This window comes from Malus sylvestris, chromosome 17, assembly GCF_916048215.2.
Source record: "Malus sylvestris chromosome 17, drMalSylv7.2, whole genome shotgun sequence".
Classification (NCBI taxonomy): domain Eukaryota; kingdom Viridiplantae; phylum Streptophyta; class Magnoliopsida; order Rosales; family Rosaceae; genus Malus; species Malus sylvestris.
In genome coordinates this window covers 7,284,337-7,309,048 of record NC_062276.1, presented here as the reverse complement: position 1 = coordinate 7,309,048, position 24,712 = coordinate 7,284,337, and the positions used below count along the sequence as shown (strand labels likewise).

The 24,712-nt window shown below is 36.3% G+C and overlaps 3 protein-coding genes across 4 annotated transcripts; 2 read left to right on the top strand and 1 right to left on the bottom strand.

The window, feature by feature from the left end:
* Positions 1-201: 201 nt before the first annotated feature.
* LOC126610365 (universal stress protein PHOS32-like) lies at positions 202-1,297 on the bottom strand. Its single transcript, XM_050278425.1, has 2 exons — positions 490-1,297; positions 202-404 (listed from the first exon to the last, which is right to left on the bottom strand). The coding sequence occupies exons 1-2, from the start codon at positions 1,175-1,177 to the stop codon at positions 394-396; spliced, it is 699 nt and encodes a 232-aa protein (XP_050134382.1). The 5' UTR covers positions 1,178-1,297; the 3' UTR covers positions 202-393.
* An 11,631-nt stretch (positions 1,298-12,928) lies between these two features.
* Positions 12,929-15,824, top strand: LOC126610167 (G-type lectin S-receptor-like serine/threonine-protein kinase At2g19130). Its single transcript, XM_050278154.1, has one exon. It carries the CDS (start codon positions 13,138-13,140, stop codon positions 15,637-15,639), a length of 2,502 nt encoding a protein of 833 aa, XP_050134111.1. The 5' UTR covers positions 12,929-13,137; the 3' UTR covers positions 15,640-15,824.
* A 143-nt stretch (positions 15,825-15,967) lies between these two features.
* LOC126610168 (uncharacterized) lies at positions 15,968-20,385 on the top strand. 2 transcript variants are annotated; one of them, XM_050278155.1, is made up of 5 exons: positions 15,968-16,646; positions 16,923-18,810; positions 19,306-19,407; positions 19,494-19,671; positions 19,988-20,385. In XM_050278155.1, the coding sequence occupies exons 2-5, from the start codon at positions 16,937-16,939 to the stop codon at positions 20,198-20,200; spliced, it is 2,367 nt and encodes a 788-aa protein (XP_050134112.1). In that variant the 5' UTR covers positions 15,968-16,646; positions 16,923-16,936; the 3' UTR covers positions 20,201-20,385. The 2 variants fall into 2 exon arrangements, with proteins under 2 accessions (XP_050134112.1, XP_050134113.1); XM_050278156.1 differs by lacking the exons at positions 19,494-19,671; positions 19,988-20,385 and having other exon boundaries at positions 16,923-18,859; positions 19,306-19,350.
* Positions 20,386-24,712: the final 4,327 nt, after the last annotated feature.

Below are 24,712 nucleotides of genomic sequence, written 5' to 3'. Positions count from 1 at the left end.
TGTGCCAGAAACACGGTCCGGTATATCAAGTGTCATAATACTAGTGGTTTGATGCTTAAAAAAAAAAAATAATTCTAACCACTGTATTATGACATTTAGTATCAAGCCGTATTCCTGGCATTAAAAAATTTCTCGTATGGTTAACGACGCTCGGCTGTATGATTACCCGAAGTCTTATGTATGATTCCGTGCTTCTCGGAGTAAAAAAAAGTAAATGACCATTACCGTAGCAAGGGTAAAGCTATAAAATCAAACATGCATGTGATTATACAGACTGAGACACACATTCAATTCACCACCGGTATGAGAAAATGCAAAGTGAAAAACACTCGAAATTATAAGAGTAGCCATAAACCCATTTAAATTCGCTGCGTAAGCTCTTCAACCTTCAATTTATTCGATTTCTGCAACATGACGAGAGAAAAAGGGGTCACTTTACAATTTACGATTATTTAGTGTAATTTACAGTTGAGGACAAACGAAATTTACCATGCGCATCATCGTTGTCGGAGGAGGAGCCTTCATTGAAGTCCTCCGGATCCTCCTCCGGCACCGGGTGGAGATCCACCGGGGTATCGGGTTCGCCGCCAGGGCCCAACCCGTCCGAGTCATCAGGATACCTCACGACCACAACTGGACAAACACAGTGGTGAACACAGTAGTCAGTGACGCTGCCGAGCCTGCCGACCTTGGGGGCTCGCTTGGCGGCGCCGAAGCCGCGGCTGCCCATGATGACGACGCTGAGCCGGAGCCTCTCGACTTCCAAGCAGAGCCGCTCCTTCATGTCGTGGTCCTTCACTATGTGGATTTTGAACGGAAATTGCGCCTCCACTAACGGCTGCGCCAGGTCGGCCGCCTTGGTAGTGGTGAAGGCGTCGAAGTCGTCCTCCAATTTCTGCTGCGACTCAGAGAAGGAGGAGACGGCGTCGTTGGGGTCAACGGATCCCCAGTCGGCGCCGTAGAGGACGCTGGTGGGTCGAACGTGGAGGAGGATGACGGTGTCCCCGGGTCGGAGGTAGTTCTGGACGGCCCATCGGACGGCGAAGGCGCTCTCCTCACTTAAATCAACGGCGATCGCGACCTTCCGGTGGGTCCCATCAGGTGTTGGGGTGATCGTGGTGGCTGGCGGAAAGCCCGGGGAGGAGAGTTGGATGTGTACGGGCGGTGGCGGGTTCATTGTTCGAAATTACGATCGAGTACTTGGCGTAGACTTTGGTGTGAGTTTATATTATTGATTGATTGTATAGTTTCGGTGATTGGCAAATATAAATATTGAACTTGACAAACCGTTGCTTTGAGTCTTTGACATTAGCCCTCAAATAGCGGAAATTGTGCTCGATGGTACATTACGGTTATTAAGGAAATTTTATTTTTTAATATAAATATTTTACTACTCTTTTAATAACACATGATGTACCATTCCGCATTCCAGACACACTAAAAAAATCTCTCAAGAGGCATGATAGACGTTTTAAATTTTAAATCTACCAATCCAGACCATTGAAATTTGATCCAACGGCTAAAAATAAGGGCTCCCTTTAAAAGTGATAATAACTTTAGTCATTTGACTAAATTTCAAGAGCCCGGATTGATGGATAGGATCCGGAAAAGATCCATTTCCAAAGTGTAATAGCTACTGGCTCGTTTGTCGAAAATACTCTTAATATTGTGGCAATAATTTATCAATATTGCAACGATAATGTGTATTAATATTGTGTGGATAATGAGGATTTTTTTTTTTTTTTTTGGTCAAAGAGGGCAAAGAGGGAGGGCTAATAGAGATTGCGTTTTGAGAGGATGACTATTTTTTTAGGGATGTGATATTCACACACATTTTTTTACTTCTTTCATACTCTTTTAATTTTCGACCGTCGGATCGGATGAATTAAAGAATATCAAATGACAGAAATTAACAAGAGGTGTGAGAGAAGTAAAAAGGGGTGTGTGGATCGCACACCCCATTTTTTATTGGTGAATTTGTAGGAGGGCCACGTACAAAGCCTGATTTTCATAATTTAATCATAGATAGGACTAAGAGATTGTACTGTGTAACTATTTTTTATGAAAAATGATGAAAAGACATATGTCTTAGCCTCTCACATGACTTTATTTAATCATGTACGTTGTTTTCGTTTGATTTATTCAATTAGAAACCTAAAAAACAAATAAATGTGTGTGAAAAGCTAAAAAAAGAGGTGCACAAAATTCATATGCATGCATGTATAAGAGAGGTGAAATTTAGAAGTAGAAATTTCCTACATAACACGATAAACGACTCGAAATCTGCATGGGACTGTGTACGACAACTGACAAGGTCAGTTTTGGCTGTGAATGTGAGTCGTGTTTGATTTGAGGACCAAGACATGAACAGCCTTTACCTTTCTATCCTACATATTCTTATCAAACCTGTCAATTACAGTTAGAAGCTGGAGATAGCTGGAAAGGCTCTCATGTCCTAGTCAGGGAATTTGCATGTCACACGAATACATCCCTTCTGGCTCTGAGAATTTGGTGGCTTTAAGCTAACCTTCGAAGTGGTGGTCTAGAATAAACAAGGATGTTTATGGTTGGTGTTTGTTTGGGGAATGAGACAAAGGCAAAAGGGCATAGCCGTTTAGGGTTTGGTGTCTGACAGTTTGGGGAGTGCGACAAAATAAGTAAACAGGTTTATTTTTAGGTTAATAAGAACATATTTGAGTATAACTATAATGTAAACCAATGAATAAGAAACCAATTCATCACTTTTGGTTCAATCTTAAATCATGTCTCATAAATAAAATTAAAATCTTAAACCAGGTCTTATCATCCCCTCATCATGTAAGGCTTGCTGAAACTTTATTTAACCTTGACTGCAAGATTAAATGCTCAAAAGGTTTCTCCGCATTGTAATTTAAGTTTCGATGAAGCATCTTGCATTCCTGAATATCAGCAGCCCAAACAATTAATTCTGCTGCCGCCGCGACGAACTCACTTTCCGGTATTACGGCTACGTTGAGTAGATGGCGGATCGACTTCTAGAGCAACAAATATTCCTCGGCAGCCGTTGCATCTGAAACGGTGACCAAGGAAATATCTGTCGAAATACTCAAATGGTATCCTGCACTGATCACACTCAGTCCAGAAGCTTTTGCGTTTTGGTTGTGTTGAATTTTCTGTAATCTCCTCCTCGGCCACCTTTGTTTCGCTGATTACCCCACCTTTCTTATCGTCCATATTCATATCTTGTCTACTCTCTACGTACTGAAAATTAGATAAAAAGAATCGGTTAGTAAAATAAGGATATAGATCATCTGTGTATCTATGACAAACAATTATAATTTGAAAGATTTCGTTGCAATATGCGCAGTTTGCTTTGTTTGTTGCCACTATTTGTTATTGTGCTTATCTCCCATGCACTTTGATGTCAATATATTAATAGTAAAACATTTTGGATAATTGTTTTTTCGGTACAAAAGATATTATTTTTACTAATGGGGGTGGGAGAGTGTGTTAAACCTCACAATGGCCTAGCAATAATATAATTCGAATTTGCCTTTTGTGAGAATCAAATCTAAGACCTCTTGTTTGGGCAGAGAGAATGGAGAGAGATACACAGATTAAGGCCTTAATATAATTTGTTACTGAAGATTAATTAAAGGCCGCCTTTAATTTAGGTATTACCATAATTATTGTTTTTGCAATTTGGATTAGTGTTTCTAGTTTCTAGTATCTAGTTTCTACTTTTTTATTCATCTTTATGTTTTGTTTCATGACTTCTTTTACATGTCCACTAATGATTTTGTAGATTGATGACATAATTTTAGTTACAAAATTTCTTTTAATTATGATACTAATATATGATCATTTTTATTGGTTTAGTATGCTTTTGTGAGATAATGTAATCATGAGCAAAAGAGCCTCTATATAATTTCTACACAGAGCCCCCAAAATCTCAAAAACGTCCCTGCTTATGAGTGGTTTAGTTGAATTGAACTAATGTTTGAGTCATAAATAAATGATAAATCAAACCAACAAGATTTGTTCTTTCCATTGTTTGAGGCCTTAAACAAACCAAACTTCACTAATCCACCCTTCCATCACCAATTTTGTTTCATTTGGTGCCCTTCTTTTCTAACCCCCAAATCTAGCTAAAAATCTTTGAAACTGGGCCTTTTCTAACAAAAAAAATCTACAAAAGATCTATTAATTAAACATTGAACTTGTCATAACTATCATGGTTATGGAGATAAATAAATATCGACATAAGTGGAGATTAGTTATTCAAATTTGTTTGAGTAAAATGTAATCGAACACAACATCTTAACGAAGTTGTATCTACTCAGCAAAAACAAAAATATCAAGGTAAGTTGCAGATCTAGGAAATTACTTAGAAGTGAATACCAAATAACAAAAATGTGTGGATCGACGAAATCATTTAGAATTATGTTTCAAAACAAGGAAATTTCATTGAGAATTCTTGGTCCTTGAGATTAATACTTAACGTTGAAAATGAATCCCTAAATTAATGATTGAAATACGAATAGCACTAAATTTTAGTAAACACAGGTTCATACATGGATGTAATTACCTTACTGTACGAGCTATGTTGGATGAGGAATTTGAATCACAGAGAGCTACCAAGTACAGACTTCAATCGCTAGGGTTTTAGTGCGCCTCTTTTCTTTTCCAAATCCTAGAAATCTCAAAAATTCGAAAATCTTATCAGAAAAAGTTCTCACAACCAATTTATTAAGAGAGCTACTAGACTCACCTCATTGTCTTATTTTTTTCATCCACGTTATAATCTCACCCACCTTAAAAAGTTAAAAAATTAAAATGCTATTTTCTCACCCACTATTATTCCCAAAATAACATTTAACATATACGTACATATGAAATTATAAAATTATCTCTTAAAATGTATAACAAATAATATGTTAATGAAAACCACTAAGGTCTGCAAATTCAAATGGATATCCAAATTCAAAAGAATTCGACAACGACAAATTTAAAAATATGATGGATAAATTCAAATGACATACACAAATTATTCTTCTACCTTTTCAATGGAAACATAATCGTCTTGTGCTTCCATAGAAGCGTCATCTTCTAAGTCCATTGCTATTTTTATACTTTCTCTGAATGAAATGAGATGAAAATATGAGTTAGGGTTTAAGGTAGACAAATTATTTCCCATGCCCAACCTTCCTTTTTTTAAAAAAAAAAATTAAGCAAAACAAGATAATTAATGTCCTTATCAATCTTTTTGTAAATGAACAAATTTGTAATTAAAATATTCATTAAAAGGTAGGTAAGAAGATAAGACATTGAGGTGAGAGTAATATCACTCTTTATTAATATGGACACTGATGGAAATATCGAATTGGAATAAATAAGGAAATCTCAATAGATTGAATTAAGTCTGTAATGAGGTAACTTTCCTAAACTGAAATTTTGAGGAAATTTCAACGAAGTTTCTCAGGATGCTCATAAATATGGATGGACAAGACCCGATTTCGTTTGGTCAGGGATTGAACCATTGACCAAACGTCCATTGCCGTTAATGATATTTTTAAGTAACCACATAAAGACCATTTTAATTCAGTTTGATATACCAAGATTTTTAGTTTGGGTTGGTTGGTTTCAATTTTTATTCTACACTAAATTTCTAACATTCTTAATTTATAGGTTGAATTGTCAATTTAGTCCCTGAATTATCACCTGAGTAAAAATTAGGTTCCTAAACGATTTTTTTTTTATAGAAAAATCAGTCCTTAAATTATAAAAATCTGTCAATTACATCCCTAATATTATATACAAAGCTACTATATTCAATCTTCCATAAATTTAAGTCACGTTACTAGTATGTGATACACATTGGAGAGTAGATTGGCAATTCTTCATAAAGAAATAGTGTATGGAGTTAACTTTAGAGGGTAGATTAGACGTTAGATTCGCAACCTATATGAAATGTTAAGGGCTTACAAGAGAGAGAATGATGGTATTATACTCTAAGGTATGTCAAGTGACTTAAGTTGATGAAAAATTGGATAAAATAGCTTTTAGGGTAACTTACACAAAACTACCTCAACTATAGGTCGAACCACAATCTCATACCTTATGTTTTAAAAATTACAATGTTATACCTCATCTTACGAATTTGTTGCAATGTCAGACCTCCGTCAATTTGTCTGTTAAATTTTCTGTTAAATGCTGACGTGGCTTGGAATGGGACCTACTCTCTTGTCCAATTAGATAAAAATATTAATTAAATATTAATAAATTAAAAATAAATTATTTAAATATTATTATAAAAATGTGGGATCCACCCTATAATTATCTCTCTTTCGCCCCCTTCTGATTCGTTCCAATGTCCTTGTCCATCTACACCTCCCTCTCATGGAGCTTTTCCCCCTCCTTCTCTTCCACCAAATATGTTTTAAAAATTACAATGTTATACCTCATCTTATAAATTTGTTGCAATGTCAGACCTCCGTCAGTTTGTCTGTTAAATGCTGACGTGGCTTGGAATGGGACCTACTCTCTTGACCAATTAGATAAAAATATTAATTAAATATTAATAAATTAAAAATAAATTATTTAAATATTATTATAAAAAATATGGGACCCACCCTATAATTATCTCCCTTTCTCCCGTTTCTTTTGATCCGTTCCAATATCCTTGTCCATCTACACCTCCCTCCCATGGAGCTTTTCCCCCTCATTCTCTTCCACCAAATCACTGTCGCTGAACACACCCCCTATAAACCCATCACTCTCATCCATCTTCCCCAATCCAAAACCTCAAATCCCTCCCCGTTGGCACCAAGATTTCGACTTTACTCTCTGCACACTCCCTCTACTTCGCCCTTGCCGGCGGCATCTTCTACCTCTACTTTGACAGTTGCATCTCAGCCTTCTACCTCATTTCTTCCAGATCCCCAAATTCGACCACGTCCCCAGGCCCAACAGACCCACCTAAAAAAAAAAGGGGTGTGATATTCACACACCCTTTTTTACTTCTCACACACCCTTCTAATTTTCGGCCGTCGGATTGGATGAATTGAAGAAGATCAATGAACAGAAATTAATAAAGGGTGTGTGAGAAGTAAAATGGGGTGTGTGGATATCACATCCCAAAAAAAAAAAAATATATATATATATATATATATGGGTTTTTTTTGGTCCAAAATTTATTCTTTTTTTCTGGGGAGAGAGAAGGAAAATGATGAAATTTGGAGGATGAAGGTGAAATTTTTTTGGGGAGGAGAGTGGTGAATATTTTTTTTCTCTCAACCGATTTAAATTTTTGTGAAAGATGAAGGTGAAAGAATGGAGGAAGAAAGAAGAAAGAGAGAGAGAGAGAGAGAGAGAGAGAGAGAGAGAGAGAGAGAGAGAGAGAGAAGGGATGTGAGAGAGATATGAGAGAAGGGAGAGAGAGAGAGAGAAAGGGGAACCAGGATCCTCTCCTGAGCAATTCCCTAGGGATCCCGCAATCTTGTTCGTTCATTTTATATCGTGCGGTCAGTTTTCGTTAGGTACTATTTATATTTGAATTTTAAAATTTAAATTTTAAATGATTTCTGACTGCCCGATATACGATGAACGGACAAGATTGCGGGATCCCTAGGGAATTGCTCAGGAGAGGATCCTGGTTCGAGAAAGGGTGGATTCCACTTGTTTTTACAAAAATATTTAAATAATTTTATCTTTAATTTATTAATATTTTTATCCAATTGGACAGGGAGTGGGTCCTATTCCAAGCCACGTTAGCATTTAACAGAAAAATTAATAGACAAATTGATAGAGGTCTGACATTGCAACAAATTCGTAAAATGAGGTATGACATTGTAATTTTTAAAACATGATGTATGAGATTGTGGTTTGACCTATAGTTGAGGCAGTTTTGTGTAATTTACCCTAGCTTTTAATATAATAGTAGGGATGAAATTAGCAATTTTTAATAAATTTAGAGACTTATTTTACCAAAAACATAATTCAAATACCCAATTTTCACTAAAGTGATAGTTCAAGGACTAAATCGGCACTTCACCTTAATTTATATGCACTTTGCACTCATGTGGTTTGGGTAAAAGTAACAGTTTGGTAAGCAACAACCGGATTATGATTCTCATCTCCTTCCTTCCTCTCCTCTTACACTTTGTTTTTTGTCTTATTGTCTTTATAAAAAAAAATCAATATAAGTTATTGACGTGGCTTATCATAATCGTTCAAGTAGAATGGGAGAAAAGGAGAAAGAGATTAGGAGCTTATCATAACCCTTGATGTTATTAAATGGTACATTGTTTGACCCTTGATTTTGCACTTACACATGCGCTATATTGGTACCACGTGGATCATAACATAGAAATGGTAAATAAGAATTGTTTATGAGAGCATTTTTGCACACCACCATAACTATGGTGTATGTCCATTATACACCTGATCATCTGTCATGTATCCTTAGTTAACTTTCACATTAAATGTTACTTTTTCAATTTTGAAAAAATTAACCAAAATTAAGTTAAAGGGTATGTGATAGATGATTAGGTGTATGGTAAGCATACACCATAATTTATAGTGGTGAGTAAATATGCTCCCATTGTTGATGCTAAAAAATAATCCACCCTATAATAATTGATCAAAAATAGTTTACTTGGTATCAATCTTTTTTGTATCATACTTAGGGCCTCCGTATTTAGACCTCGTATAAATACTCGGGGATTAAAATGTAATTAGGTAATAAATAAAGGGACAAATATGTAATAAGTGAGGAGCCTTTAGTCTATAAAAGGAACTCCTCACCCTCACAATGAAAAGGCCTCACATCCCCTAAACAAAGCTCTCATCCTCACAGAGAAGCTCTCTCAAATCCTCTCTTTCTCTGGGGGACTCCCCCTCACCCTTGTAATCCATACATACAGTTAGAGAGAAATACAATCAACATCAGTGTGGACGTAGCCCAAACATTGGGGTGAACCACGATACATCTTGTGTTCTTTACTTTCTTGCAGATTCACGGTCGGATTGATGTTGTTCCAAGACCTCTGGTTTTGTGCATCAACAAATCTTATACGATAAATGAAAAGGAGACTCTTTTAAAAGTAGAATTCTTCATGGACTTTGTCACCTTATATTTTTGACATAATGTTGGTAATGTTGATACAAGAATTGACATTAAACTGTGTGGTGACAGAGATTCCACATAGAATCTCACTTTGAGAGAGTTTCCCTTAATATTTCTCATCCTATATTCATGTAAGGAAAAAACAGCTTCGCAAATTGTCATATAAAAAATAATAGTTAATTTGGGCATACCGAGAGGTTGTTAACTTTTAAAAGAGGAAAACTAATGAAAAAACATAAACCAAACTGTTACTGAATTCTAATCACAAGGGTGCAAAGTCTAATAAACTCTAATTTCTATTATTAGTCCAAGTCTTTTTGGTCTATACATTCACTACTAAAAATAATATATTTGTGATTTATTTGAGGAGATTTTCTATATATATATATCACGGAACGTCTCCGTTTCATGTAAGCACTAAGTTTATTGGCATTGGAGAGCTGAGCTTCCAAGACTCAAGAGAGGCAGCAAAAGGCTATTTTCTCATAAAACATCCATATGTTTCGGTCTTGATAAGCAATTTATTCAGGCGTATTCCAAATTTTTATTGTTCTAGAATAATCCTTTTCTTTCCCACAAAAAAAGAAGAAGGTATATGGGGCTTGGATGGCCCACGTGTATGAAAGAGAACGTAACTTTTGTCCCACATCGGACAACTTCAGGACTCTGTAAAGCTTTATATGGCTACGCTCTACAACTAAGCTTGTTCCTCAGGGGTATTTGATAAAATTAAAATGATATAGAGAAGATTAGTATGGTTATTTTTTTTTTTGATTTTCTTACTCTTTTCGATGCGTTTTTCGTTAGAATCTAATGAGGATTGGCATGACCATTCGTAAAGATGATATAAATAAATCAAATTTTCTATTTTTCTTGATTTTCCTACTCTGTTCAATGCATCTTTCGGTTAGAAAAATTAATGAGGATTGGCATGACCCTTCGTAACGACATACGTAAATCGAGAGATGTCCAATTTCATTTTTTATGCCTGTTTTCCTACTCTCTTCAAGGTTTGTTCTATTAAAATTTAGTGTAAATTAGTTTTTCTTGTTAAGATTTAGGGTAGATTCAATATAAATTCAATTTTGTGAGCTAATATTAGGAATAGTCCACTTTTGTTTTTTGAACAACCGATATTATTTACACTAAAGAGAAATGGATGGGTCTAACCTCACAATGATTGTAATTCTTTTGTTAAATTTGTGATAAAAGTGAAAAGTAAAAAAGAATTGTAATATCCTAAATCATAAGAATTAAATCCCTTCAATTATCTTGCATTTAGTCTTGCACTTATTTAATATACCTATGTCATAGATTTTTTTGTCGATTATCTACATCTATATCACAAATAAATCGTTTTTAACTACCTATATTATAGACATTTTTTGCTTTTAGTCTACTTCTTCAGAATTAGTTGTATTCAATTCTATCTTAAATATGGTTTGCTTGAATTTTTTTTAATCTTCTTCTGATATAAGTATGTTATAACCGGACTCAATTAAAAAAAATATTTTTAGATCTAGATCTAACTGCCTCTAAAATCTATGCACAAGCTTTGAAAGAAAAAAAAAATTGTCCCAACCACAATGTGGAAAAATAGCACATTATTCAAGCTACTGTAACTTGTAAGAGTTAAAGGATTTATCTTCGCACTCGAGATCCAGTGTGCAAATTTCCCCTCTCCAACAGGATTTTGTCCGCAATCTAGCGAACATGACATGAGAAAAATAATATAGTCCAACTTCTCAAGTTTTCTCAAGTCTTAGCAAATGAGTTGAATATTCTCCTTAATTCTTTCTCAATTTCCAATCCAATTCTTTTGGTATATGTTACCAGTTGTATATAATATATTGAGTAAATTGTAGTAATGATACTTTTTTTAACATAATTAGAGCAATAATCTTTCAACTAAAAATCCATTATTATTGATCCATCAACTTATTAAAACGTGCAGTTATGATCATTTTCGTCAATTCCATGAGAACTTTCGTCAAAATGAGTCATGTGCGATGCACGTGAGGTTGAATTAAGGTATGAAAAATCAATTAAGAAAAATTGTATCAATAGTCTCTCAACTTTAATCCAATTAAAGAAATAATCCCTCAATTTTAACACAATTAGAGCAATGATTCTTCCAACATAATTCATTTCGATAGAATTATAACGAAGTTGACGAAAATGAGCATAATTACATGTTTTGATGAGTTGAGAGACCAATGATTATGAATTTTTAGTTGAATGACCATTGTTTCAATTTGGTTAAAGTTGAATGGTCATTACTATAATTTACTCTAATATATTTCACTCTTTTACATTATGTTATGAACGAGAAATAAGAAATAGAATTGATATACAACCAGTTACACGACAAATCTTCCGACCAAGTGGGAGCCTTGGAGTTGAGCTCCCAACAGAGCCAGCAAGGACATAACGCAGAAAAAGACTAGACCAGCGGTCAAGATGGAAACTTCCAACCAAATCATACGCAAAGGCTGATCATCCATTCGTTGAATGTTGGACCTTTCGTCTCGAGTATATGATCATCCCAACCGAGGTAGGTTTGAACATTTATCACAAACAACAGATTGAACGGCTGAGATTGCTTCCGTGTGGACCCCGTGACGATTGAATCTGCCGAACCGCCAGCCTCACAGTTACGGAGACCTTTAATTTGAATGGAAAAATATTTGCCCTGGAAGAAAGGTTACAACAACAGAAATTAGCATTGAAACAAAAAATCAATCAAAGAAAGTGATTTGTGTAGCTTTTTCAACACCTCACCACAATAACAGACAAATCTTAGTGGGGTCCAATTTAGTTTCTCTCTTTTTTGAAGGAGGACAACGGGTGACGAATTTCTATTATTCATTTCTTTCGGTCTGAAGGAGGCTAGTTAAGAATTTTACTTTACTCGTAACCGATCAGTCGAATTTCTCAATTTTGTTCATCTTATGTTGGTTAGATGGTGGAAACGGTTATGACCCAGGAATTGTTGTTTTTGGTATAAAAATTTGTTCAAACGTATGTAAAGCGTGCTTGTATTTTATATATTACCACCATAATTATTTTCTATGCCACATCGTATGTTATTTATTAGACGACGGAATATAACATGATATTAATGATAAATTATCTATTATATTAGTATATTACATGCTAAATGCGAAATTTATTAACGTGTTATCGTTATCTTACCTACAAAATATTCACAACATCTTTATAAATTTTGCTCCTTATAACGCGATTCACAAAACATTTATATGATTAAAGAATTGTAATACAAATTGACCATTATTGGAGTAAATTCTCAACTAAACAATCCATCATTTTTTGACACTAATATTTTTGCTAGTTTGACACATACCTATAACCAATCTTTGCATTTGAATATTGTATAAAAAAAAGGACCAGCTAGTGGCTTTGCCAAGACAATCTTCCTTTCGAGACGGGAAAGACACACAAAGATATTTCAGCTTCCGCTAATCATCGTTGTGCGATTCATCAACAACAGAAATCGAACCCAGAACGTGTTGTGGATAATACGAACCTGAAATTCAACTACATTCACTGAATCACCCCGTGGTAATTTTTGCATTCAAATATTTGATTTGATAGTTTTTCTCACACAATAGCTTCTAGATAATTATTTAATAAGTTGATTAATAGTTCAATATTCTTATAAAGTTTTTACTGAAAAATTTGTAAAACAAATAGACCTAGTCAAGTCAATTGCGGCTGGCAAAGCTACACATATTATCAAACTCTGTTCACATAGTAACATGGTTTATGTGGTCCAATCCCTCCATTGTTTGGTTGCTTGACCACTTGACCTTAGCTTCTCCAAATCTGACAAAACTTTACTTGCAGAAAAACAAATGGATCCTCAGTGGGATTTGTGGAAAAAAAAACCAAAGAAACTCACCTTTGACTTTTAGCCACACGATCATGACTTTTGGCCACTGAAACGATTTAAAGCTATTTGGCTTAGAAATCTCTCTCTCAACTTTGTCTGCAAATTTTTCTGAGCAGCCATGGATGCCAAAACCAAGCAAAGAGTGGTGCTTTCAGTTCTTTTCTTCTGCTATCTCAAAACCCATGTCTCCCTTGCAGCCGACTCCATCACCGCAAACCAATCTCTCTCCGGCGACCAAACCATTGTCTCCGGGATTTTCGAGCTCGGTTTCTTCAATCCAGGTAATTCTTCAAACTTCTACATAGGCATGTGGTACACCAAACAAGTGGTATCCGATAGAACCATAGTTTGGGTGGCAAACAGAGAAAAACCAGTTTCCGATAGATTTTCTTCGGTTTTGAGGATTTCAGATGGTAATTTAGTCCTCTTGAACGAGTCCAAAACCCCCATTTGGTCAACGAATTTAACCTCCTCCTCCGCCACCACTGCACGTCTTTTGGATACCGGAAACCTGGTCTTGAGATCGGGGTCTGGTAATATTACGTCGGAGGCGTTATGGCAAAGCTTTGATCATCCAGCTCACACATGGCTTCCAGGAGGTAGGATTGGGTTTAACACTGTTACCAAACAAACCCAAATTCTTACTTCATGGAAGAGTTCGGAGGATCCTGCACCGGGTCTTTTCTCGCTCGAGTTAGACCCCAACGGAAGCAATGCGTATCTCATACTGTGGAATAGGTCTAGACAGTATTGGACTAGTGGATCATGGGATCCAAAATCAAGGATTTTCAGCTTGGTTCCGGAAATGAGGCTCAATTATATATACAACTTCAGCTACTTTACGAACGAAACCGAAAGTTATTTCACCTATTCTGTTTATGATCCTAAGAGAATATCTCGTTTCGTGATGTATACTTCGGGGCAGATTCAACAGCTTACATGGTTGGATACCTCCAGGCAATGGAATTTGTTTTGGTCTCAACCGAGAAAGCAATGCGAAGTTTATGATTTGTGTGGCGCATTCGGAAGTTGCAATGAGGAAAGCAACCTCGCCTGTAATTGCTTGAACGGTTTCGAGCCCAAGTCGAAGAGAGATTGGGATTTGATGGACTACTCTGGTGGGTGTTCGAGAAAAACTCGTCTTTATTGTGAAAATGCTACTAGTGCTAACGGGAAGCCAGACCAGTTTCTTGAACTTCCTAGCATGTCATTGCCTGAAAATGAACAGTCTGTGGAGGTTGGGAGTTTTGCGGAATGTGAATCGTTCTGCCTTAGAAACTGCTCTTGCACTGCTTATGCTTACAACAGAAGTGGATGTTCGTTTTGGAAAGGAGAGCTTTTGGATTTGCAACAACTAAAGTCAAGTGACGACCAGGGAAGAACTTTATACCTCAAACTTGCAGCATCTGAGTTTAAGAGTTCGAAAAGTAACAAGGGATTGATTGTTGGTGTTGTGGCAGGCTCAACTGCCGGTGTAGCAGTTCTTTTAGGCCTTATTGTGTTTGCAATCTTGAGACGGAGAAAGCGAGTGAAAGGATTGGGAAAAGCAGTAGAGGGTTCGTTGGTGGCATTCGGGTACAGAGATATGCAAGATGCAACGAAGAACTTCTCTGAAAAATTGGGGGGAGGAGGTTTTGGTTCTGTTTTCAAAGGGACATTGCCCGATTCGTCTGTCATAGCAGTGAAGAAGCTTGAAAGTGTTAGCCAAGGGGAGAAGCAATTCAGAACAGAAGTGAGCACAATTGGGACAATCCAGCATGTCAATCTTGTCCGCCTTCGTGGGTTCTGCTCCGAAGGTTCTAAAAGGATGTTGGTGTATGATTACATGCCAAACGGATCTTTGGACTCTCACCTTTTCAATGATAAGGGCCCGGGGCTCTTGGATTGGAAAACAAGGTACCAAATTGCACTTGGGACAGCAAGAGGGTTGGCTTATCTTCACGAGAAGTGCAGAGATTGCATCATACATTGTGACATAAAGCCAGAAAACATCCTCTTAGACGCTGAACTTTGTCCAAAAGTGGCAGACTTTGGCCTTGCAAAGCTTGTTGGAAGAGAGTTTAGCAGGGTCCTGACAACCATGAGAGGGACAAGAGGCTATCTTGCGCCAGAGTGGATTTCAGGCGTGCCGATCACAGTGAAAGCGGATGTGTACAGCTACGGAATGATGCTGTTTGAATTCGTTTCAGGGAGAAGAAATTCGGAGCAATCTGAAGATGGGAAAGTTAGATTCTTCCCAGCTTATGCTGCTAGCCAGATTAGTACTCCAGAAAGTGATGTGTTGAGCCTATTGGATCCGAGTCTCGATGGCAATGCCGACGTAGAAGAGCTCACTAGGGTTTGTAGAGTTTCATGTTGGTGTGTCCAAGATGATGAAGCTCAGAGGCCATCAATGGGGCAGGTGGTGCAAATCCTCGAGGCAGTTTCCGATGTCAACTTGCCACCAATTCCGAGAGCTCTTCAATTGCTTGGAGACGACCAGGAGCAGATAGTTTTCTTCACTGAGTCATCCTCGAGCCAGAGTTCGCGCCCGCGGAGCAATAACACATCGACTGCTTCCTCTCAGACCAAGAGCACCCCATCTTCAACCATCTCCAAGGGATCTGAAGAGCATCAGTGAGCATTTTGATGTGCCTTTTCTATGTGGTCATTTGGTTTGATCCTCGAGTAATTGTGTCTGTTAGTGTGTGTGTGTGTGTGTGTGTGTTATAGATAGCTTCTGATTTGGTATGTTATTGGATTATTATCCAAATTATCAAGATAAATTTTGTTTCTGTTTGATTAATTAAAGCTTCATATGCATAAGTGATGGACTGTTAATTTGGAAAACTTTATTTTTCTTTTTCGAACTTGAAAATTTTACTTGAACCATAAAAGTGATGTGATAACTTCGTCAATCCATCCCAAACAAGAGCTTTAAATGGCATTGTGATATGTGCAAATCATGCATTCTCGCTAACGTGGATAGAAAATGAAGGGTAACTTGACCATCTTACCCAAGTATCCCGCCCAAATTTTTACCTCCTCAATTAGGCCGCACCATCTTTTGACATAGATGCATGTGTTGAATGCTGAAACGAAAATTGAAACCTTAATTGCACTCATTAGCACAAAATAAGTCCCAAATCACCCCCAAATTCCCATATTTCACAACCCTAAACTCCAAAGTCTACCCTACCCTCCTTTGCTTACAAATAAAAGGTTGTAAATGCAAAGAGTAATGATAGGGAGACCAAATTTTTTAAACCAAATTGCAAATAAAATGATGTGTCACTAATGAGAAACAAACACATTAATCGACACTTAATTAATAATCCAATCATCTACAATCACATTATTTAGTTTAAAAAATTTAGTCTTCCTAATATTACTCAAATAGAAACTTGTGAGATGAATTCATTAGTCAAACAAAGAAAAAAAAATAATAATAAAATGACCATCCACGTGGCAAACATCCAAAGGCTCACTGAATGAACAGTGGTACACCCTCATCACACCATAACAGAAGCAAGCAAGCGGCGCTTAAAGCATAACGAACCGTTAAACCCCCACCAAAAACCCAACTAATTTTTGCCTTTCAAATTCCTTGTCCACTTCCCGTCGCGCGCCCTCTGCTTTCTCTCTCAGGTACTTTCTCTGCAACTTTTTTCTTTTATTTCCTTTTTTCCATACCAATTTAATTTACAAGAAAATAGTTTCCCTTCAATATTCCGTAGCTCTTGTTGCATTTCTCGGTTTACTTTCTGTGATTTTTTCTGCAAAAGATTGGATTTTTCTTCACAATTAGACAACATTAAGATTTGGGTTTTCTGGGTTTCTTCGATTGAGATCGAATTTCTTTGTGCTAGTTTCTTGAAATTGAAGTAAACCCTTTTCCTCTTTTTGTGTGTTTTCCCTCTAAAGATTATGAAAGAGAAATGATGGTGGACCAGAAGGGGGGAAATTTTGAACCTAATCCTGTACCTTTATGTACGGACGTTCCTGATGGGATGATTTCTGAGAAGAAGAAGAAGAAGAAGAAGAAGAAGAAGAAGAAGAAGAAACAGAATAAGAAGAAAGGAAATATTTGTGATGGGGTTTCGGACCAGACCCAGGATTTATCGTCAGTTGGTGTGCGGGATTCTTGTAATTCTTCAAAGATGAGCAATTGTGGGTTTGATGATGCAAGCAGTAGTAGTTTTCTTGAGGTTGAAGTTAAAGATTCGAAAGGAGGTGTTTCTGAAGGTACCGAGACTGGAACCGGGAGAGCCTGCGGTAAAAATGGAAAGGAAAACAGATGTTTAAGTCACTATTGGAAGATGAAGCGGGAAGCACGAAAGAATTGGGTGAAGGAACTAGGTTACAGATATGGAGTAAAACATGTTCATCCGCCGCAGAATCAGGTATGGGTTGAGCATGATTCATTTTCTGGAGATGGGTTGTTGCCTAGCAACAATGCTGCTTATGGGTTTAAGGGGATGGGACACGAACAGTCATCTATGCATCGGAGAATTCCGCCAAGAGCATTTGTAGGGGATGAATCATCACAGTGGGTTTTTTCTCAGCAGAGTTTGAATGGGAGTTTTCATAGATGTGTCTCACAACCAAGTAAATTTCAAGGCGCGGAAAATGATTGTGCAACATCAATTAATTTGTATAGGCGTGAGAATTTCAATGGGAAAAAAGAGTATTCACAGGTTCCTTTTGGTATGTACCATTACCAGACTAGAGACACTGCAAGAAGAACGTTTTACCATGCTCATCATGTTCCCAGTCATGGTTTTCGACCATACAAACTCGGGAAGAATCCAATCATGGAGCATAACTTTGGTAGGTGTTCGTATGCTTCTTTGGACAGTATGCCATACTCTCAGTTCAGATATCACAGTGATCAAAAGTTTAGGAAAGCTGCTAATTCTGGACCAAGTTCTCATCAGTGGAAACCTGTTGGTACAAAAGAGTCCAGGCGAAATGATGAGATTGGCTCTGCTGGAACTTGCAATGCTTTAAACCTTAGCTTACCAGTTTTAAGTAAGGAGTTGAGTGATAACCATCAGGAAGGAGGTCAAATTCCTTTCCCTTCATCTGATACAAGATGCACAGCCTCAATATCTAGCCATCAATTGCCTTCAGAGTCTTATCAGTGCCCAAAATTCTATAAGCCTGCTGCTGAAATAGAGAATCAGAACATTGAAAGTAACAGTTATGAAGCAAATGGTAGAAGACCAAGGGCCACCGACGAGTTCCTGATTGGCTCACAAATGGCAGTGGAAGGTCTAAATGCTTCTTACAGAATGCAATTAGCATCTGAGCTTGTTCAGCTTACAATGGGATGTCCACTTGCAGAGTTTGAAAGATTCATCCACTGTGCTGCTCCTGTTATTGCATCTTCATATATACATAAAAAATGTTCTATTTGCTTGGATGATCAGATGTCTCATGGTTTCCTGTGCAAGCACCAGATACCGAATTTATCACTTCGCACTGTTTGGAACTGGTATGAGAAACCAGGGAACTACGGATTGGATGTCAAGGCAGATGATTCAAAAAACCTCAATAGTTCAATGCCATTCCATGCCTATTTTGTTCCTTACCTTTCCGCTGTTCAATTGTTTCAACCCCAAAACTCTTGTTCCAAAACATTGAATGCAACACATTCTTCAAAAGCGGCTGAGCTCAACCATCTTCAGGCAGGGACAGAGAAACATTATGGAAGTGTCCCCTTGACTCTAGATTGTTCACCTGATTCAGAGCTCATATTTGAATTTTTTGAGTCTGAGCAGCCATATCAGCGAAAGCCTTTCTACAATAAGTATGTTCTTGCCACTCTTATACTAGGATATCTTGCCTTTCTACAATAAGTATGTTCTTGCCACTCTCGTCTTCTTATTGTTCTATTCATCTTGCAGCGGAAAAGTTTCTAGAAATAGTAATCAAAATTGGATTGATTGTTAACAATATTTGTTTACTTCTCTAGCTGTTCGGTTTCTTTACACATTATTAAATTGCTGTGGAACCTAGTTTTTTACTCGAGAATGAGGGATAGAAACTTCCAAATAGATATTGAAATGGACCATGAAAAAAATCGAACAATGATGCAATATGGTTGATCCATGTTTGAAACAATGATGAAAGTGCAAAAAGAACCCCAAATGATTATTTCAACTACATTGGTTCCTAATTTAATGTCTTGTTTTGGACTTCTGAGTATTCCTCACTTCTCGTATTTGCATGTTAGTAATTTTGATTTTGAGATACATGTCACTGGTTACTAGTTTTGATGTACCTGATTTCTAATTGATTGCAGAATTTTGGAGCTAACTGATGTTGGAACTTCTAATCATCACCTATTTGGTGACCCGTCAAAGTTAGATTGTCTGAATTTGCACGATTTACATCCTGCATCTTGGTGAGAATCAACTTTGCTATTCAATTTATGTGGTTTGCTACTGATTCTTAGCATGTTTAAGAATGTTGGGTTAATGTGGCTTTCAGGTTTTCGGTGGCCTGGTATCCTATATATCGAATTCCAGAAGGGAACTTACGTGCTACATTCTTGACTTACCATTCACTTGGACATTTTGTACGGAGGACTATTTCAGTTGATCCTGCCAATAAGTACGCAAGTCGCATCTTCTGCCCTGTGTTAGGATTGCAAAGCTACAACGCACATGTAAGAAATCAATACTCTTTGTCTTTTGATTTCAGTCAAGATCACTCTTTCTGTGCAACACTTAATCACTGAAAGGGTTGGAAGCAATTATAAAACCTCGCTCCGTGACAGTTTGGAAGTGTCGGGAAACACTATATGCTGGCTAACTGTGATAATGATATCACGAGTTTTGAGCAAGTCCTAGTATGAGGCTCTCTACTCACTCTTGTTTTGGACAGAGTCAGTTTTATTCTGCATACTACTATAATGCTTTGAAGAATGGTTACTTGTTGATATAGTCTCGCTTAGAAACTTATTGTGGATATTCTTCTTGTAGGGTGAATGCTGGTTTGAACCCAAAACACCTTCCGTACATTCTTCAAACGAATCTACTTCTAACAGTGTAGAAATTCTCAAAGAAATGCTCAGAACGTTGGACGATAATGCATTACGTTTTGGTAGAGGCTGCGTTTACAAGGATCACGTCATGGTTTCCAACAGGCAGCCAGATTACAACTTCTTCAGTTCTCGAAAAGCACATTATAAATAGTTACATACGAATAATACCATCTATTTCTGGTTTTGTGAATTTGAGTTTGCCTGCATAGCGAAGATTTGCAAAGGGAAGAAGATTTGTAAATGGATAAAGATCTGTAAAGGGTAAAGGAAAGGAAATGTACTCCTGTACTTCTGTGCCTTAGTTTGGTTGATAACAAAGTGAAGGTGATTTAGTGATGCTCCTTTTTTATCTTTTCGATCATGTACTTTGTTGTATGTCTCTTCGTATCTATCTTTCTTATCATGTAACTTGTTGATCCCATGACGAAATAATTAAAGGAGATATGAAACCGAAGATAACTAAGAATCTCTTCCCACGAGAGAGAGTTCGTCATCATAGCTTGCTTTTGATACAAAAACCTTTAACTAATATCAGGAAACATGTGAAATTCCAAGGCTGCGAAACGAAGAGTTGGGTACCTTTTTGTATCATCATTATTGTCGTTGGTGCCCTCTTTTTATGGTCTGTACTTAGATCCAGTCATTCCTTGTGACTTGTATTGGTGTTAAGAAACTGCCAGAAGGCAGAGTTGCAGTGCCTTAATGGCCAATTAAGTTTGAGAATGATTTGTATGTTACAGCTATACAGTGATATTTCGTGCTAATAATAAACGAACATATGTTAGTTTTGCCCTACATATATTAATAATATAGAACATCATCATAAAGGTATACCTGTGAGTGGCCCCAAGTCAACAAGATTCTTTGTTTTGTGAGGATCAGGTGGGGGTTTGGAGGAATATCTATCGTACGCAGTCGTACTCTTACTTTGCAAAGATTCTGCTTCTACGACTCAAACTCTTGATCTTTCGATCATCAAAAAATAATTTTTATGTTTCGCCAAAACTTACTCTCATCGTCATAACAGTGTACTTATAACATGAAAATTCCTCTTCAAAATTGTTGGATGCAAAAAAAGGAATATGTGTGATTTATGGGGTTTTTATTAAGTGAATGGCCCAACACTTTTCTTTTTCTCTAGCTTTTGCAATGAATAAGTTGATAAAGCAGAGTACCCTGTCCCTTTCTTTCTGATCTTCCTTTGACAGAAAAACTTTTAAGTAAATCCCTGCCTAGCCACTTGATCTTTTATTAATCAAAGTAGAGAAAAAGAGCAAAAGACAAACCTTTTTGTTTGGATTTGATTTAATTAAAGAAAGAGAAGGAAGGAAAAAACCAATACTTCTTCTCAGAAAATCATATATGGTACCTACCTTCTTCTATAAAAAAATCTGATTATATCACTGATTGTATATAATTATGTGTATTATCTTATCATATAATTTGCTTGATGAGAAAAAATAAGCACATATAACTATACAATTGGTGACGCTTAAGAATCTCTCATTCTCTACTATTGATAAGTTATATAATTCGGTTAGATTAGCCACTTAAACTAAGGTCTAATTATTCCTCTTCATTAGTAAGTGAGAGGTCTTAAGTTCGATTCTCGTTAAAGCTGAATTTGAACCACATTATTGATAAAATAAAGTTAATGAATTTATTTGATTGAATGTTGAATTTGTTGTATACATTACTTATCACATAAAGTATAGTTAAAAGTGATCTTTTATTTTACTTTAACATTAGAATATCTCCAAATGAGACGTCAAAATGTCTAAATCTGTTGTATACATCACTTATCACAACATAAAGTATAAAAAGGTGATCTTTCATTTTACTTCAACACTAGAATATCTCTAAACGAGATGTCAAAATGTCTAAATCAGTAATAACAGTTAAAAAAAGCAGCAGCAACGTTTTCCAATTGAAAAACCAAGCCTAATGTGGGATGACATGGATTGACAGCTATCACCCTTAATACCGAAATACAGCTTAAAAAAATCTATCGATTATTAAATTCATTTTATTAATTTATTATTGTTTTAAAACATTTAGTATAATAATTTAATTTAATAAAATAATAATTTAATTTGACATATCGAGTGGCAAGCAAAACTTAAATGATATCAAACTGCCATAAATTTATGTTTAAAATTTTACATCTCATTTGAAAATGCTCTCAAACCCTTCACAGGTAACAATTACTTCAACTACCTGCAATCCACGTGGCAAACAACCCATTTAATATATTGAAGAATAATATTATGACAGGCTCAGTAATCTTATGACAAAGGAAGTTTCTAAATCTAACCATCTTCATGGATTTTGGTAGGGTAGTAAAGAATTGGACCCCTCCTTTTAATGCTATTTAAATTTTGAGATCTTTCGATATTATTGATAAGATCAGTATCAATGGCGTGGTTTAAATCCAGAAGGGTTTGGCTATAAAGCCAAGAGGACAAACTGTAGAAAGTAGTAACAAAAAAGGACATGTAACCATGTGTGAAATGTTGCCAAAAATGATAAAATTTAGGTCCGTTTAAGTCACTGTGCATGTAAATTTCCGTCGTCTTTTTCTTTGATAAAAATACACCGGTAAAATAATAACACCTTCGATTAAGGCTAAAGCCTCATGCATGCCCATGATGAATTAGGAGGAGGGGGTGGGAGTTTGGCCAAAGAATCTCCGATTCCAAAGTTAGTATTATGAGAATAAAGTATTTTTAGAAGTTTGTGGGTAACAAATGGTTTAACATTTTAGTAGGATAAGTGGGATATTTATAGGATGATGGCCGGCCATTAGGGTTGGGAGTGGCCAACCATATATAGTGAATTTGAGTGGAGTAATTCAAGATATTATATGAAATAATATTTTGAAATTACTATGGTAATTATTCTAAATTGAATAAGGGATTTTAGGAGTTACCTTATTGAATGAAATCAATGAGGGAATGATGAGTGCTTTGAATAAATTCTATAATAATCACCTTTGACTATTTCTTGGATAGAGGGAATCTTGAGTCGTTATTGATTGTTGCATGTGCGTGGGAATTCGGGTGTGCCTTGTCCATCTAACAAGGGTAATCTTGTCTTTCTTGTAAAAAAATCCGTGTAACAACTCCAAAATTTTTGGGAATATTTTTTGGCTCCACAACCACTATTCTAAAAATTCTTGCCTAGAGTAGCCTAGGCGTTAGGCGACTGACCACCGTCTCGATTAATCCTAGGCGTTTGAAAATTAAGAAAGAGCTCCTAGACCTGCTTAGGCGGCCGCCTCAACCGCTTAAGGCCCCGCCTAGTCAGTCCAGACCCGCCTAGGTTGCGACTTTCACTTAGATAGAGAGTATATAACTTTCATTTTGTATTTTATTTTTTCCAATAAGTTATAAGAAACTTGTTAAATACTTAGATGAACACACATTATATGCTTGCTTCTCATGTTTTCATTATATTCCAATACTTTATAATCAATAATTGCATTCTATTTTATAGTTTATGTATCCTAATGAAATTGTGTCTTTTTGAATTATAAGAAGATACTTATTTATACAACTCATAATAAATTTACTTAAATCTGCCTGGTCCACCTTAACCCCCATCTAGTCCATCTAAGCCCCCACCTAGTCCACCTATACCCCCACCTAGTCCACCTAATCTCGCTTAGATGCTAAGAACCAACCCGACACCCGACTAATGCTTAGTGCCTTGTAGAACCTTCATTTAAGCACATTATATGCCCAAAGCACCAGCCCATTGAACAAAAACAGATAATGCATTGATTTCTAAGATGCTTTGGAACTTCCTCAATAAACAATGTGGTGAAATTAAGAGAAAAAAGGTTGTCTTTAATAAATAAATAAAGATGTCAAAAAATAAAAAATAAATAAATAAAGATGTGCAATGTGTATCAGCATCAATTGCAGTTTATGTGCACGTTCTTATAAAATTTTAGAGGTGTGCTATCTAGATACATTTTTTTTAACTTTTGGTACGTAGTTGGATCGAATAAATTGAAAAAGGTCAAAGAACAAAAATTAAGAAAAGGTATGTGGGAAATAAAAATAAGTTTGCGAATAGCACAAGCCAAAATTTTACGGCTAAAATCTACATTGTCAGAACTACCAAGCATTGGATGTTTATAAAATTTGATTAAATAATGACTAGTGACACTATAGGGAGGTTGAAAGAAAAACTAGGAGTGATTATGCCTTATCACTAGAGATATATTACATGATGAATGAGACACTCACGAGCAAGGACATACAAGCAGAGTAAAAACAGTCCGTGTCTTTTGATATATCTTCTGTTACAACCAAGACAATTTAACACATACACACGCTTTCAATTTCCCATCAGACAGCTCTCACAAAAATATGAGATTTCATGTATTTTGATTCCATGTTCATTTCTGATATGAGATCTATCATAATATCAAAAAATCCTACCAAAATTTCTCATATTCATTAGTTTATGCACTAGTTCTTATTAAGTTTTACTCCTTAAATCAAAATCCAAAATGACCATATCATGATAAGGTGTGCCAAATCTCATAAGCACACCTCTCACAAAGCATGTAATCCAATGGGTGAGACACTCTTACATTGCGGTCGATAAATACGCGACAAGAGGGAGTGAAAGTAAAGCAAGAGAAATTCATTGA